Here is a 17083-nt window from a genome sequence, read left to right on the forward strand (position 1 = left end):
TTGTTTTTGATCTTTCCCAGCATCAGGGTCTTTTTCAGTGAGTCAGTTCTTTGCATCAGGTGGCCAAAGGATTGGATCTTCAGCTTCAACATCAGTCCTTCCAATGACTATTCAGGGTGGATTTCCCTTAGAATGACTGGTTTGATCTCCTTGCTGTCCAAGGGACTCTCAAGGGTCTTCTCCAGGCAACATGTGGAATCCAAATTCCCCAACTAGGGATTGAACCCACGTCCCCTGCATTGCAAGGCAGATTCTTCACCCCTGGGCCGCCAGGGAAGTCCCTGTGTGTAATCTCTGACTTGTTCCTCAGCCTGCACCTCCCAAGTATTTGTTTCCCAATTCCCCGGGACATCACCTTCTAAGTAGCTCTGACGTTTGTCAGAGTCGCTCTGCCCCACCACCACCATTCGAGTCCAAGGTGCCATCTTCATCCTTCACTTGGTCAACAGCTCCGGCCTCCCCCTGGTCTCCTGGTGTCTCCCTCCTGCCTTGCCTGCAGACCATCATCTGCTCAACAGCCTGAGTGATCATTCCAGTATGCGCCTGTCATCATGGCATTCCCCCACTGCCAACAAAAGTGGCTAGCTCAGTTTTCAACTCCAACAACTAATACAAGTGTTTCTGTTGAGACAACCATTGTGCTTTATTGCAGCTGAAGCGCTTTCTGCTACTTCTCCTTTCATAACACAGTATACCCAAAGGTTGAGAGTTAATAACATCAGTTTATATATTGCTTCATCAAGAGCATTCTAAATCGAAACTGGCATTAGTTTATTTTCTTTTTTTTTCTACAAGTGCCTGACAGTGGAAAGTACAATGACCTTAGCATGGTTTGGCACCACCGCCTTGGTTTGTGCTAAGGCAGCAGTCTAACCTAGATTGTTTTTGCAACATCTCTGCAATGTCAACATAGTGACAAGGACAAATAATGTCCTATTATTTTTATGAAAATGGCTTGGTCTGGCAGACTCCCTGAAAGGGTCTCGGAGTCTCCCACGGATCACACAGCGGGAACCCCACTAATCTGGAAATTTTGTATCCACTCTTCAGGTCTTAGTTATCTCTCTGCACAGACCTTTAGTTATCCCCCAAACCTATTTTCTCCTTCTTCCTGGTAATAGAAGTCTCAATTTTTAGCTGAGCTCATAGTTGCCCAGATTTATGTTATATTTAAGTTATATTTCCTAGCCTCCTTTGCAGCTGGGTGTGGCTAAATGACTCTGGGCTTTCTTTTTTTTTTAATATTTTTTTATTTGCCTGGGCCGGTCTTTGATGCAACACTCGGGGTCTTCAGGTGAGGCATGCGAACTCTTAGTTACTTCATGTGGGATCTAGTTCCCTGACCGGGGATGGAATCTGGGTCCCCTACGCTGAGAGTGAGGAGTCTTAGCACTGAACCACCAGGGAAGCCCCAGAATGACTCCATTTAGGTCAATGGATATAAGTTTGTAAGTGCAGGTGTTAAGTGCGAGCTCTATGGCGTGTCCCTCAAGGGAGTGTGGGTGTCCTCCTTCGGGCAGGAATGCAAACATCCATCTTACACACCGCCTACCTGCGTCTCTCATTTATATGGCCTCACAGGCTCCCGTAAGCATTCAAGATTGTGACCCCTGACCCATCCCAATTCTCTCCATTCATTTGTGTATTCAACAAGCATGCCATGTTTACCAGCCCAAGGCATCTGCTGGAACTCAGGGTATGCTGGTGTACTTAGTCACTTCAGTCCTGTCAGACTCTTTGTGACCCCCTTGGACTGCAGCCCACCAGGTCCTCTGTCCAAGGGATTCTCCAGGCAAGAATACTGGAGTGGGTTGCCATGCCCTCCTCCAAGGGATATTCTCCACCCAGGGATCAAACTAGCATCTTCTATATCTCCTCCCTCTCCTGCATTGCAGGCAGATTCTTTACCACTGAGCCACAGGGGAAGCCCAAGGAACCCAGGGATGTGATGCTAAATAAACCAAACATGATTGTTCTCAAGCCTGTGGCATGGACCCTACGTATTTAATAACTCCATCACAACTGGAGAAGGGCTACAAAGGGAGACACACAGGGTGCTAGGGCAGCTTATCACAGGGAACCTTTCTTTCTTTGTTTAAAAAATATTTATTCGACTGTGTCGGGTCTTAGATGCAGTGTGTGGGCTCTTTTGGCACAGGGGCTGGCTCCAGAGCCCACAGGCTCAGGAGTTGCCCTACAGTATGTGGGGTCCTAGTTCCCCAGAACTCCTACATTGGAGGGCAGATTCCTAACCACTGGACCATCAGAGAAGTCCCGGGGAGCTTTATTTCAACCGGGGTGGGGGGCAGTTTGAGAAAAGCTTCCAGAAAGCATATTCCAGTAACCATGTGGGCCCTGGTAAAAGTGAAAGAAAATGCAATACAACAGAGGCCAAAATGAGACTGAAATTAATTTCTCCTCTGAAAGAAGCCTGGAGGTGGGTGACCCAGAGGTGAGGGATAGGGGTGGTGAGAAGCAAACCGACTCCAGCAGCAGGATCAGCTGTTTGTATCTTGCTCCACACCCTCATCCTCCACGTGACCCCTCCTCATAGTCTGAGAAGGATGCCAAGGTGCCCCAGCTGAATGAAGGTCCCCTTATGGTAAGATCTCCCAGAACACTGTGTAACTTCTCCCATGGAAGCAACTGGCCAAGTGAAATAATTATGAAATTCTTGTTTAGTATTTGTTGCACCGGCTTCCTCCCTGGTGGCTCAGATGATAAAGATGCCTGCAATGCAGGAGACCCAGGTTCAATCCCTGGGTTCAGTCCCAGGGTGGGGAAGATCCTCTGGAGAAGGACATGGCAACCCACTCCAGTATTCTTGCCTGTAGGATTCCACAGACAGAAGAGCCTGGTGGGCTACAGTCCATGGGGTTGCAAAGAGTCAGACACAACTGAGCGACTTTCACTTCACTTCATTTCAGTTCATTTCAGGGGCTGCAGGAGGACCTTGTCTGTCTTAGCACCCAGCACAGTGTCTTGGGCCTGGTAGACTGTTAATTCTTGTCAAATATATATATACATATATATATATATATATATATATATACACATATATATATATATATATATATTTTTTCTCTCTCTCTCTCTTTTTTTGCCATTCCACACATCATGTGGAGTCTTAGTTCCCTGGCCAGGAATCAGACCTATATCCCCTGCATGGAGTCCTAACCACTGGACCACCATGGAATGCCCTTTGAATACTTTCTTAGATATTAAATTTTATTGATATTGATCAGTATTAAATTTATGAGGGTAAATACACATCCCATTAAATTGACCATTTTAACCATTTTTACGTGTTCACTTCTGTGGGCATTAAAAACCTTCATGCTGTTATACAACCATACAACTGGCAACCATCTCCAAAACTTTCTAATCTCCCCCTACTGAAACTGTCTCCCTTAAACCTAACTCTCTGCTTCCCCCTCCCCCCAGCCCTGGGCTGTTGAATACTTTCTGAATGAATGCAGAGGGGCTGAAATAAGGGTCACAGACTTAAAGGTCTGTCAGAGCCTGCTGGCATTATAGCTGAGAAGAGCAGGCTGATAGGAACAGCAGAGAGGGGTGAGGACCGAGGTAAGCAGAGGCCCTGTCTCAGCTAATGAGGGCAGCCACTAACCACACAGCTCCAGCTGAGCGGACAGTGGAGGTTCTGCCGGAATGTGATCCCAGAGTCTCCAGCCTCTGCCAGAATTTCAAGAGAAGGTGGAAAACCAGACATTTATGTAATATCTCCTCATTTTGATGTTGGCAACTAATTTTATGTTTTGTTCTAACACTGAATAAATCACCCAAAGCCTTCTAAGGGCTGGATGGAGCTCAAGGCCCACCAGTTTGCAACCGATGGACCAGACAGATTGTGTGATGCCACCCAGCTCTTGGTCTGTGGCCCGTGACTGCCTGTGAAGATGCATTCCCAGGAAGCGATGCCTAAAGAACCTGGCCCTTGAGGCATTGGTCCTTGGGGTTTTCAAACAGGAAAAGAAAAGGGGAAGAGGCAGCAAGTTTTTTCTAAATGTATTGAACATTTAGAGCATTTCCATAGTTGTGTATTTTATTTAACTGTTATATCAGGGATCAGGCATAAGTATTATTTTCCAGACCATACAGATAAGGAAACTGAGGCTTGAAAATTTTAAGAGACTTGCTCATGCCCAGTCGCTCAGTCATGTCCGACCCCATGGACTATAGCCCGCCAGGCTCCTCTGTCCTTGGGATTTTCCTGGCAAGAATACTGGAATGGGTTGCCACTTCCTCCTCCAAGGGATCTTCCTGACTCAAGTATCAAGCCCAGGTCTCCAGTGTCTCCTGCACTGCAGGTAGATTCTTTACTGCTGAGCCACCAGGGAACTAGCAGTCACAAAGCTAGTAATCACGGCTGATGGATTTGAACTTACCTCCCTGGATGGTACCTTCCTCACCCTACTGGCTCTCCTCTGCAGTAAGAAAGTACAGAATGGGGGAGGCCTCCAAGATAGGGATATGGGGTTAAAAGACATAAACTACCATGTATAAAATAAATAAGGAGCAAGAACATACAGCATAGGGAAATATAGCCAACATTTTGTAATAACTAATTTTTAAATTATTTTTTATTAGAGTATAGTTGCTTTACAATGTTGTTAGTTTCTATTGTACAGCAAAGTGAATCAGCTATATCTATACATGCGTGCATGCATGCTAAGTCACTTTAGTTGTGTCCGACTCTGTGTGACTCTATGCTACCCCATGGTTTGTAGCCCACCAGGCTCCTCTGGCCATGGGATTCTCCAGGAAAGAATGCTGGAGTGGATTGCCATGCTCTCCTCCAGAGGATCTTCCTGATTAGGGATCGAACCCATACATATACATATATTCCCTCTTTTTTGAATTTCCTTCCTATTTAGGTCATCACAGGGTACTGAGTAGTGTGCCCTGAGCAATACAGTTGGTTGTAATAACTTTAAATGAAGTATAATCTGTAAAAATATTGCATCACAATGCTGTTGAGATGAATATAGTATTGTAAATCAACAATACTTCAATTGAAAAAAGAAAGGTTGTCCAGTGGCTTAAGACTCCTTGCTCCCAGTGCAAGGCACACAGGTTCAATCCCTGGTCAGGGAACTAGACCCCTTATGCTAAAGTAAAGATCCTGGATGCCACAGTGATGATTGAAGATCCCAAGTGCCACAGCTAAAGACCCAGCGCAGCCAAATAAATAAATAAATATTTAAAAAGAAAGAAAGAAAAAAGGCCAGGATGAGGCCAAGGGAGTGGAGGGGGTGTGAGGTCATCAGGTCATCCGGGGCTTCTGAGGCAACCTCACCAGGATCCCTCACACCTAGAGAGAGATTTTCTGTTTTCACAGCTCTTTCACATTTGTTAGCACATGCTGGATCTTTTCAGCAAATGCTACTATCCTCACTCTACAGAAGAAGCCACAGTTAAGCTCTCTGCCCCCTCACATGACTGTTGGGATGGTGCATGGGGATTTCCAGAAATCTCCTGATACAGTTCCTGATACGAAGCTATTTTTACTGCGTGTGTTTTGTCTCCCTCCAAGTGGTAGGGAAGGCCGAGTCGGAGTAGGGGAGCAAGACATGGAGGCCAGGCTGCTGACAGAGTGCTGGGGTAGGGCGGCTCTCGGAGCCCGGGGTCGGAAGTCCCAGGTGCAGTCCTGCGGTGACCTCCTCACCAGTTACCCTGCAGCTGCACTCACAACCTCTGCAAGGCGGTGGGGCAGGGCTGGGGGCTGGGCGCTGGGGGGAGGTGGGGAGGGGTCGCCACCGAAGCTGTTCCTGGGGAGGCAGAGTCTGGCAAGGCTGAGCCACCTCCGCCCCATCCACATTCCTCCTGACTTTATGCAACTCTGGGAGGGTGGCTCCCAGGCCTCCCGCCCCACAGGCGGTGTGAGCAGGCACATTTCTGAGCCCAGCCTGGGCCCAGCCAGCTGGCAGCTGCAGGCCCTGAAGAAACTGTCAGCCGCAGAGTGGAGCAGACAGAGCCCAGCCCCCACCCCAACCTCCCTCCCTTCAAAGGCCGAGCCCTGTCATGGGGTGGGGCCTCACAGGGAAACCTAAGTCACCTCCTTTGTGTGCATCTGAACCCCAATACCTCTGGCTGGTGAGATAGATGGGGCAGAGAACTTTCTGGGACTGTCCTTTCCGGAGGAGATGAGAAGACCAGGTCAGGGTGGGGGACACTCTGGCAGACCTGAAGGAGCACCGGGTGGCCTCTCGGCTGACACACTTCACTTGGCCAAGCCCTGGACCTCGTTTGGCCTCCAGAAGTCTGGATGGCAGAACTGGAGGAGGCCGTCAGGCCCCTGCAGGACTGGGGATGGGGAATTCAGAGAGGCCTCTTCCCCGTCTTGGCCTATTTCTCCTTCAGGCACTGTTCCCCACCAGCATGGCAGGGTGCAAGACAGCCCCTACAATTCCTGCCTCTTTTTTGTTTTTAAGATTTTTTTTTTTTCATGTGGACCATTAAAAAAATTTTTTTTTAATTTATTTATGGCTGTGCTGGGTCTTTGTTGCTGCATGGCTTTTCTCTAGTTTCGGAGAGTCAGGGCTACTGTCTAATTGCAGTGCACAGGCTTCTCATGGCGGTAGCTTCTCTTATTGCAGAGCACTGACTCTAGGGTGTGCGTGCTAAGTTGCTTCAGTTGTGTCCGACTCTTTGCAATGCTATGGACTGTACCCCACCAGGCTCCTCTGTCCATGGGATTCTCCAGGCAAGAGTACTGGAGTGGGTTACCATGCCCTCCTCCAGGGGATCTTCCCAACTGAGGAATGGAAACTGCATCTCCTGCGACTCCTGCATTGCAGGCGGATTCTTTACCTCTGAAACCCTTGTGACACGGCAATAGACAACTAATACACTCCCTTCCTTCTCTTTTTTGGCTGTGTCATGCAGCTTCTGGGATATCAGTTCCCCAATCAGGGCTTGAACCCCGGCTCCGGCAGTGAAACCCTGGAATCCTAACCACTAGGTCACCGGGAAACTCCCCTCCCTTCCTTTTTAACAAGGACCTAAGCTGATTCCCCTCACAGCCCCCATGGGCTCCCTGCCTCCTAGTCGCCCCTTCCCCTCCCTCCTGCCTGGAACATCGGTTTGAAGATAAACTTGCTAATACAAAGTGGATTTGCCTGGCTCCCTGGAAGGCCCTAAGAGGACACAAGAAGGGTCCAAGCTTATCTTGCTGGATGGGGAGTGGGGCTGGGGGCCAGAGGGGCAGGAGGAGGACTGTGAGACCCCCTAGGAGAGACCCCACAGAGACAGTGAGGGGGGAGAATTAATCAAAGGAGAGCTGCTGTCCCCTGCCCCCACCCCCTGCCTGCTCTTCCTTCCTCCCTCTGCTCTTCTCTTCCTCAGTGGGTGGAGGAGCAGGTGGCCTCTTGTCCCCTCCCTGTCCCCTTTGTGCAGGAACTCGGGGAAGTCCCTGCACGGAGCCCGTGAATCCGCAGTGACTCCTCTCAGAAGCCCAAAGGGCAAGACGGTGTCACCCCATAGAGAGGAAAATGCCACCCACAGAACTTTCCAGGAAACCCTTGCCCCTTTAAAACCTGCCCAGAGAGTGGGTCTTGGGTCTCCTGGCAGCCCCCCAGCAAGGGGTGGGGATGGTGCTTGACAGGATGCTCAAAGAGACTTCGGGCCTCTCCTTACGGTGCCACCATCCCTGGCAAGGCCAGAGCCTCTCTTGTGCACTTCTGCCTGTGACACGACAAGGGTCCCCACCACCCTCAGGTTGGGGACCTCGGGTGCCCTCAAACCGATGCCCCTCCCCACAGGGCTCTGCCGCCATGAAGAGGCCCCTCTCCCGGTTCTGCCCCAAGTCTCTGACCATTGTGCCTCCACAGGGCAGGTCTTCAGCTGCGTGGGCAGCAGAGTCTGTCGCTGAGCAGGGCCCAGCAGGTCGGGAAGTGGCAGGGCGTGGGGGCAGGGGACAGCAGCAGGCTGTCCCTTCGCAACGACCCACGTCCGTGCACTGCGGCACGACCGCTCCTGCCCACTTGCCCTGTGTTTCTCCTTCAGCCAGGGTGACAGACCCTTCAGCCTGAGTCCAGGCTGGGTGCCCACACACTGTAGGTGGAGGTTGGGTCCCTCTGGGTATATGTGTGTGTGTATATGTGCGCTCTGCTAAAGCACTGTCTCTCAAGCCCCAGAGGAACATTTCCCTCTTAGACAGACAGACAGACAGAGGGAGGGGGACAGGCAGGCTTGCTGGTCTCCTCCTTCACAAGTGGATGCTTGGCCCTTGTATCATCTGATGTTTGCAACAACCCCTTTGGGTGAGTCATCAGCCCGTTTAATAGGTGAAGAAACTGAGACTCAGAGACTAGCTCTGGTCACATCAGTTCATCCAGGATCAGAAGCCGGGTGTCCTGACCTCTGAAGCTTCAGCAGCAGCCAGTGTCTGCTTTTCTTCCCCACTTGGGGACTTGGTCCCAGGACTCCCCTGGGGCCCCGGTGATGTGTCCTGAGGGTACACAAGGCAGGAGACAGCTGCCGGGTGACACTCGTGTGCAGGCCATGGACAGTGCCGCCACAGAGACAGAGCCAGCCCCCCGGCTGCTGAGGCCCCTGGTCCTGGGTCCCTGCACTGCTCATCTGCCCTGGCTCTGTGACCTCCGGTGGTGTGTGACACACAGTGACCGCTGGGTGGCAGTGTGTTCTCATGCCTGAGACCAGACCGGTCGCCCGTGGCTGCGGAACATGGGGGTGGGGTGGAGGCTGACACCCAGAAAGGTTGAGGGACCCCTCCTCTCGGAGAGGACTCGACCGGCAGGGCAGCTCCAAGAGTGTGTGTGTGTGTGTGTGTGTGTGTGTGCGCGCGCTCGCGCCTCCGCCAGAGGGCCAAGGACAGTGCTGGGGGTCAGGCGTGCATGGGGGTGCCAAAAGAACAAAATATAAAGGAAACCGGGACAGCCAGCACAACATGAGCGGAAGGATGGAGGAACGGGCTGGAGGAGTGAGGACGTTCAGGAAAAGGACTACTCAGGAGACAGAAAGAGCAAGACAGAGAGAGAGAGAGACCAGGAAGAGAGAATCTCCAAGAAGCCCGGAACTGAAAAGGGGAAGATGTGAGCCTGGCTGGGGAAAGTAGGTCAGAAGGCCGGTGTGAGAAGGGAGCCCAGAGGCTGGGCAGAGACAGAACATCCCCTAGGCAAGAAGGGGCCACACTCAGGCTTGCTGCTGATGGGGAGTTTATTTGGATTGAGCTGTGGAGATGCGGGTGGCTGACTGCTGCAGGTCAGGGTTGCTCCGGCTGCAGCTGTGGCTGAGACTCCGGCTCGGGTTCCGGTTCTGGTTCTACCTCTGGGTCTGGTTCTGGCTCCAGCTCCGGCTCCAGCTCCCCTGTCTTGCTCGAAGCCTGAGAGGGGTGAGTCCCATGCTCTAAGGCAGAGAATCTTCTGGGTCGCCACTGCAGGAACAAGACATGGAGGGTAGGAGAAGGAAGGGAAAGGGAATAAGCTATTCTTCCCAGCCCCCGCCCTGCCCATCTGGTCCCAGGCCTCTCAGCCACTCCCCACCCCGCCGTGAGCCTTCCTTGGGTCCTTCAGGCACAAGGCATCCCTGGAGAGCAGAGCCTCATGAAAAGGGACTCTGAGGCAAGTTCAGGGTCTGCTCTGCTCATCTTCCTGAGGAAGGGGTGCCAGACAGCATGCTGAGGACTGGGGAGGGGGGTTCCTGGCTCACCCGTCTTCTCCAAAGGTGAAAGCTAAAGGCTCCAGTCACCAACAGAAGGAGGAAGAGGAGACCAAGGATGAGGAGAGGGAGGTGACCTGTTCTCCCCGCCCCCAGGGCTCTCTCGGAGCGCTGGGCACCTACGGAGAGAGGACAGGATTGGAACACACAAACACACACACACACTCAGGGTCTCGGCTGGAGGAACCTCTAGCCACACTCCCATATTTTACAGACAATGAAACCCAGAGAGTTTAAGGGACGTGTCCAGGGTCACTCAGCTAATTTGTGGTGGAAGTGGGTCGGGCCTTGACAAGGGCTGGTAGTCAGCTCCCTGGTTGGAAAGGGAAGAGTGGGGGTGGAGGTCGGTCTGGAAGTGGGATGGAGGGGGCTGGTCTGGAGTCGGGGCTGTGGCGCTGTGGGGTCTCAGACCTGGATGAGACAGCTCGGTGAGGTACACTGCGGTCCCGAGAAGCCTCTGCCCCTGGTACAGACGGCACTGCCAGGGCTGAGAGAGGCGTCTGGTGTCCGGTGTCAGCAGCCAGGGGCCTGGGGAACTCCTCTGAGACCGCTCGTCCACGGGGCTCCACACAAAGTGCTCTTGTCCGGATGCGGGAGTCACCTCACAGAAGGGTTTTCTCAGGCTGCCAGATGATCCGTAGGGCTTGGGAGTGACTGAAAAAATACAGGGAAGAGATCTTTGGGGGACCTGACCCCCTTCCTTGAAAGCATAGGTTCCGCCCAAGTCTTGATTCACCTGGGCTCTGACTGGGTGAACTTGAGGGGAAGAGATCAGAGTCAAGGCCAAATTAATCTCAAGACAAAGCTCTGGTCAGGTCACTCTGCTACCCCCAAACTTTCCAGGCTCCCTGCTGCCTCGGGGAAATGTTCAAACTCAAACTGGCCCAGAGGGATCACATAAACAGGTACCCAGTTTCTTTTTCATGACTTTTATTCAAAGACTCAGAACCCCCAATATCAGCCATGTGAGTTGGTCCCCAGAAGACTTTGCACTTTTTCTGCCTCCATGCTATAGCTTATATCTGTGTCCCCTAAATGAACCCTATTCCCATTTCTGAATGTCTAAAGGGCAGACCAACTGATCTAGAGATGGGACTTCCCTGGTGGCTCAGATGGGAAAGAATCCACCTTCAATGCAGGAGACCTGGGTTCGATCCTTAGGTCTAGAGACAGCACCTGGAAGCCATGTGGTAAGGGATGGGGGTAGGAGAAGACAACTGATGAAGGACCTTGAGCTGACCGTGGTGTACAGGCCCCTGAAGACTTGATGGCATAGATACCCAAGTTTAGCCCCAACCTGGCTCTTCCCAGCTGTGTAACGTTGAGAAAGTTCCTTCTCTGTAAAACACAGACAACAGTATTTCTCCCTGTGGTCTGGTGGTTAAGAATCGTCCTTCCAATGGAGGGGACACAGGTTCGATCCCTGGTCAGGGAACTAAGATCCCACATGGCAATAAGCCTTTGCACTACAACTACTGAGCTCTGATGCTATAACTAGAAAGAAGCTGGCATGCCACAGCAAAGACTCCACACCCCACAATGATGTGAGTAGATATTTTTAAAATTCATAATAATAAAAAAGAAGACATCCTTGGACAGAAAGAACTGGTAGACTGTGGCAACTGATGCAGAAGAATGAGGCCAGGTTTCAGGATGAGTAGAACATGACTGGAGTTACTGATGTAGAAGTGACTTAGCAGGAGGACTGGGTATGAGGAAAAGATGGGGTTCAGAGTGAGGCTGAGTGGGTACCATGTCTAGGTAGAGATACATGGAAAACAGTGGAAATTCAGCCCTGGTCTTTGAGATATGGGTTATTTATTAGTAGATTCATTTATTCATTCAACCAATATACATTATAAGCACCTACTATGTGCACACATACATGCTAAGTTGCTTCAGTCGTGTCCAACTCTTTACAACCCTACGGACTGTAGTCCGCCCAGCTCCTCTGTCCATTGGATTCTCCAGGCAAGAATACTGACTGCTGCTGCTAAGTTGCGTCAGTCGTCTCCAACTCCGTGAGACCCCATAGTCGGCAGCCCACCAGGCTACTCTGTCCCTGGAATTCTCCCAGCAAGAATACTGGAGTGGGTTGCTATGTCCTCCTCCAAGGGATCCTCCCGACCCAGGTATCGAACCTACGTCTCTTGCAGTGGCAGGCGGCTTCTTTACTACTAGCGCCACCTATGTGGTACTACTATTTAGTGGCTACAGATGAGCATTGCAGACACCGCCAAGCTGTGATAGTTGCTGATCGATCAACACATACTTTCTGAGTTTGGTGTTTTCTCCTATGTTTGTTTTACACTGTCTTGAAAAGTCCTTGTTCAGTAAATATTTGCTATGAAAGTCGTTTAGCTGTGTCTGACTCTTTGCAGTCCATGGAATTCTTCAGGTCAGAATACTGAAGTGGGTAGCTTTTCCCTTCTCCAGGGGATCTTTCCAACCCAGGGATCAAACCCAGGTCTCCTGCATTGCAGGCAGACTCTACCAGCTGAGCCACAGCGAAGTCCAAGAATACTGGAATGGGTAGTCTATCCCTTCTCCAGCGGATCTTCCAGACCCAGGAATCAAACTGGGTCTCCTGCATTGCAGGTGGATTCTTTACCAACTGAGCTATCAGGGAAGCCCTATTTGCTAACTAAGGGACTGATTTATCAACTCCCCCCAATCTAGATTGCCTCCTGCAACTTTAACTCAATCCCTGGCTCCAAAGTGGGCAAGGATTCTGAAAATAAATATTCTACCTCTTTGGAACCATTCCAACTTTGTGACCTCTCCTTCTAAGTTCTCTGACCCTCCCCCCAATTCAGAGCCGGGGAGTCCCTTACAGAAGGGTGGAACATTCATCCAGTGACTCAGGGGAGATTTTCAGTTTCTGTTCATTATATGGGGGTGAGAAAAGAAAAGGTCATGGGGGCAGCCTGCACAATTGTGCCCTGGGGCCTGGCATCATGAGGTGGACTTGCCCAGTCTTTGCCCAACCAACCTGCCCTTCCTGTCTTGTCCCACCTGCTAACCTGTGATGACTGCCAAAGTGACAGTGGCACTGAGCTGCCGTCCCTCCAGGTGGACGCGGCAGGTGTAGGTCCCGGCCTGGGCCTGACCCACAGCCTCTAGTCGAAGGGTAAAGTTGCCCTGGTCTCCAGCCACCAGGAGGTCGGGGCCTCCTCCGGGCGGGGTCCACGTGGCTGTGAGAGAAGACTGGATCCCCACACCAAGAGGCAGGCGGCAGGGCAGCTCCACCTTGGAACCGGCTCCAGCGTACACTGTCAGAGGGACTCGGGGCTCCAGGTCTGCGGAGAAAAGGGAACCCCGAGTTAAAGCTGAGGAGTACAGACAGGCTGGAGCACTAGGTCTGCGGAGGAGGTGGGCAGAAACACGAAGGAAGTGATCCAGTTTGAAGGGTGCTAAAAAGCAGAACAAGGTGAATGAACAAAGGATGCCAAGAATGCCCAAATGCGGACCGGCAAGCAGGAGACCAAAGGCTGGCAAAGGAGGCTGGATGGCTGAGGGGAAAGCTCGAAGGAGAGAAGCCGTAGAAAGGCCGCAAAGGGAAAAAGAAAGGGGTGGGACAGTGAGGCCCAGAGTAATCATAGGTGTCATCCGCTGCCGGAGACTTGATCTGGGGGCTCAGAAGTCAGCAGAAGGTGTCAGGGGGCAGGAAGGGGTTGTGGTCAAGTGTGAAGGCAGACTGGAGGAGTTACCCAGAACAGCCAGGTTGTACGTGATGGAGACATTGAAGCCATCTCTGTAGGTGAGACTGCAGCCCCAGGTCCCAGAGTCCAAGGAGCTGACGTGGGGCAGGAAGAGGAAGTTTCCAACTAAGTGGTGATGGGGGGACTCCTGAACAGGGACTCTGCCTGGGCCCCGGAACCAATGCACGGAGGCTGGGAGGTCAGGGCGGCTGAAGGAGCAGTTCAAGAGGACCCAACTGGAGGTCCACAGAGGCCCTGGGGGGCTGGCCGTCACTGGACAAAGACAAAGAAGGTTGATCATCCGGCTTGCCTGGCACAAGTCAGCTAAGCTGGAAGCTCCCGGAAACAGGAGCTGGTTGTAGATCTCCTTGTCTTCTCCCTCCCAACCCTCCTCCAGACCACCTACCCAGCCCAGAGCCTGGCCCCTGGAGGTGCTTCAAATGCAAGCCCAAGAGTCCTGTGCCTACTTCCCCCGCCCCCTGCCTCCAATTCACTTTGCTTGGCTACCCTCACCTTCTTCAGGCCTTGCTTGAGGATCTCCCTAAGCCCACTCTCTGAGTTACAGGTATCTAAATTGAGTCACTCCAGCGCCTCCGTCTCCCCTCCAAGGGGTGCCTCCCCTCCTCCACCCTGGCACTCCAGCTGTGGGTGGGGGAAGGAAAGCTCAAGGGGTGATACGATCTCTTCACTGAACCCTCCCCACCACACACGTGCTTGTCTGGGGGAACCTCCCACCCTGCAGGCAGGCTCGCCACCCCCTTCCGCTCCTGGGCTGGAAGCTCTCCGGCAGGGCTTAGGGCGCATCCTTAGAAGTACAAGCAGCCTCTGCCCTGCCCTTCCTGCCTCCTGGGCGCGGGATACCGGGCGCCCTCCTCCCAGCCTCGCTCCCCGCATCCCGCCCCCACCTACCCGCCGCCTGGCCCACGCGCAGACGGAGGCTGCAGGCGAGGGCGCGGTTCCCGAAGCGCACGGCGGCGTGGTACTCGCCGGCGTCGGCGCGTCGGGCCGGGCGCAGCCACAGCGAGAAGTCCCCGCGCTGGAGGCCCATTTCTTCCAGCCTCACGCGGGGCTGCAGGGGCGGCCTGCCAATGCGCAGGCCTCCGGGGGCCAGCCTCAGCACTGTGTAGCGGCGGGGCCCGGGACCCCGGGGGGTGGGCGCCGCGGAGCCACTGGACGGGAGAGAAAGATGGGACTGAGAAATCCGAGGGGAAGAAGCCCCGGGGAAGAGGCAGTCTAACCACACCTTGAGGATGATGGAGCCCACCCAAAGGGAAGATTTCTGAACTGCTAACCGTCCTGTCCCCTCGTTCAGATTGGGCCAGCACCATCCACTACCGGAGAAGCAACCGTGCCTGGGGATACAGGTGTGACGGTAGCAGTCTGCGGAGGATGGGGGAGGGGCAGGAATGGGGGGGGGGGCGCCTCTGTATTTACAGAGAGCTGGCTTGGGCTTTAGAGCCTAAATCTAGAAGCCATTACCTCTGGATCTGGGGGTCCCTGTCATTGCAGTTTGGGGTGCATACCTCTCTGGTACATGCTGCCAAGTGACTTGTCTTGTCCGCGGAAGGCTGAGATCCTGGAGGGGGATTGTGGGGCTGCAGGGGAGCTGGGCAGGAGCCCCCTCCTGGGCCCACACCACTGGGACCTCTGCCCCGGGCTCTGGAGCCTCCACTGGGGAGGAAAAGAGAGGCCAAGGGGAGGGGCCATGAGCTGAGAGACTTCAAAGCAGAGAAGGAGCCTCAGTGTTTTCCGAGGAAGAAACTGGGCAGAAGGGAGACCTTGGGTTTCTGCCCCTTCCCTGCCAAGGGGGAGATGAAGAAAGGCTTTGGGGGCTGAAAATGGCCCCGAGGAAGGCATAGGAGAATCCACCCAATCTAAGGACCTTGGCATCTGTGTGGTCACCGAGAGCTCCCTGCTGAACTTTTGCTATGGGTCTGGAGGTCAACCCTCCCAGAGTCGTCCCCATCTTACCTGCAGCTGCCCATAGGAGTTGCAGAAACAGCCAGATCTGGAACCAAGCCTCGCACAGCATCTCCCCCGAGGCCTGGACCATACAGCCCTCCAAAGGGAAGAGGTCGGAAAGTGGGGAAGGACTAAAGTTTGAAAGAGAGGTTCTGCAAGGAGGGAGTTAGAGGAAGAGAATCTAGAAAAAAAGAGGGATGGAGGCTTGGAGAGAGAGAGGGAGGAACCAGTGACCAGAAGCTGGAGTCTAGAGGAAAGTCAGCCAGATCAGGTAGCCTGAAGCAGGGGTCAGGGGAGGGTTGGGGGTCCCCAGGAAAGGGCAGGGTGCGGGCAGAGTGGAGGCACGGTGGCTGTCTTCAGCTGGAGGCTGTTCTAGTGCTCCCAGGGCCCTGGCCCCTGTCCTTCTGCCTTCCCTCCACCTTCCGCACTTCCCCTCCCCGTTGCCCCCCCCCCAACACCCCAGGGCTCACGGTTTCGCTTCGCAGTGGAAAGTCTGAGGGGGCTGATTCCCAGCAGCGTTACCCTCCACCCTTGTGGTGGCGCTCCCCTTGTTTATTTCCTCAGTCCTGGGTGTCCCCACCGCCCCCTCCCCCTCCCCCACCCTTGACTGTTCTCTTTCCCCGGGGAACTTCTGCCTCGAAGTACCCACTTGCTCATTTTTGAATTGCTTCCCCAGGCCCCAGGTTCATACTTTCTTGGCAAGCCCTTCCCTTGGTGTTCATCCCTTAATGTCCCAGAACTTCATTACCCTGTCCACCTGCCTCCCCACCCATCAAATGACCCTTAGCTTTATTGAACTCTAAAAGATGTTAGGTCTGAAGGGCACCCTAAGCACAGGGGATAAAATAGCTACACTGTATTGTTTTCATTATGTGCTGGGCATTGCAGTGCAGGGCACTTTGTACAGTAACTCATGAAATCTAATCTTATCCCCTATTGTACAGATGCGTAAACTGAGGCAGGATCAGAGATTGAACAATTTGCCAAGGTCAGGGAGTGTGAACACAGAAGTTGTGTGTGTGTTGTCCTGATGCCAGGTGACTTATACGTGTCTTTCCATCTTTTTTGGTTATTTTTTGGCCATGCAGCATGCGGGATCTTAGTTCCCCGACAAGGGATCAAACCCTCACCCCCAGCAGTGGAAGCCTGTAGTCTTAACCACTGGACCGCCAATGAAATTCCCAGTCTTCTCATCTTTTGGGGTGAATGGTGTCAATGAGTCACACACTCCTGTGATTAGACCTCTGTGTAATCAGCAGGCTCTCCCAATCCAGAGTTTCTGAACTAAGAGGGTGATAAGGAAAAAATGCAGAAATCCTGCAGCTCAACCTCAGGAAAAACTGATGCAGAACTAGGAAAGGAAGCCTGAGAAGGCCAGAGGGGAACTCATGCTCCCTACCCCGCCCAGGCTAAGGAGCCAAAACTCAAGCAGGCCTGGGACCACAAGAGGCCCTGGAGTTCTTCTGGCTTGACCAGGAGGTAGATCACTTCCTCGGTGCCAGCCAATTCTATGTTCAAGGAGGCCAAGATTCAGGCCGCCTGCCCTCTCCCACTTCAGGGGCGGGTCTTCCTGTTTCTGAGGCTACTTCTGTGCCTGGCTCAGCACAGTAGGGCTTGGTAGCTTTCCACTGGGCTCAGCAGTGTCTAGCCTGGGGTGGCCTCGAAGCACAGGAGGTGTGTATGGCTGGGAGGAGCATCACCAGGAACTCAAAACCAGGACG

The 17083-nt window shown here is 53.0% G+C and overlaps 1 protein-coding gene across 1 annotated transcript; it reads right to left on the minus strand.

Moving 5' to 3' along the window:
- Positions 1–9180: 9180 nt before the first annotated feature.
- LAG3 (lymphocyte activating 3) lies at positions 9181–15534 on the minus strand. Its single transcript, XM_020878716.2, has 8 exons — positions 15372–15534; positions 14924–15071; positions 14310–14569; positions 13410–13673; positions 12723–12998; positions 10111–10353; positions 9691–9818; positions 9181–9415 (listed from the first exon to the last, which is right to left on the minus strand). Exons 1-8 carry the CDS (start codon positions 15451–15453, stop codon positions 9245–9247), a joined length of 1572 nt encoding a protein of 523 aa, XP_020734375.2. The 5' UTR covers positions 15454–15534; the 3' UTR covers positions 9181–9244.
- Between the last annotated feature and the right edge of the window lie 1549 nt (positions 15535–17083).

This window comes from Odocoileus virginianus, chromosome 23, assembly GCF_023699985.2.
Source record: "Odocoileus virginianus isolate 20LAN1187 ecotype Illinois chromosome 23, Ovbor_1.2, whole genome shotgun sequence".
In the NCBI taxonomy this organism is placed as follows: Eukaryota; Metazoa; Chordata; class Mammalia; order Artiodactyla; family Cervidae; genus Odocoileus; species Odocoileus virginianus.

Coding starts and splice junctions, on each gene's coding strand:
- LAG3 (XM_020878716.2), bottom strand. CDS start 15,453: ATGGTCCAGGCCTCGGGGGAGATGCTGTGCGAGGCTTGGTTCCAGATC. Junction 9,819..10,110: donor CACCGAGCTGTCTCATCCAG/GTCTGAGACCCC, acceptor CTCTCTCCGTAG/GTGCCCAGCGCTCCGAGAGA. Junction 9,416..9,690: donor TTCACCTTTGGAGAAGACGG/GTGAGCCAGGAA, acceptor TTGTTCCTGCAG/TGGCGACCCAGAAGATTCTC.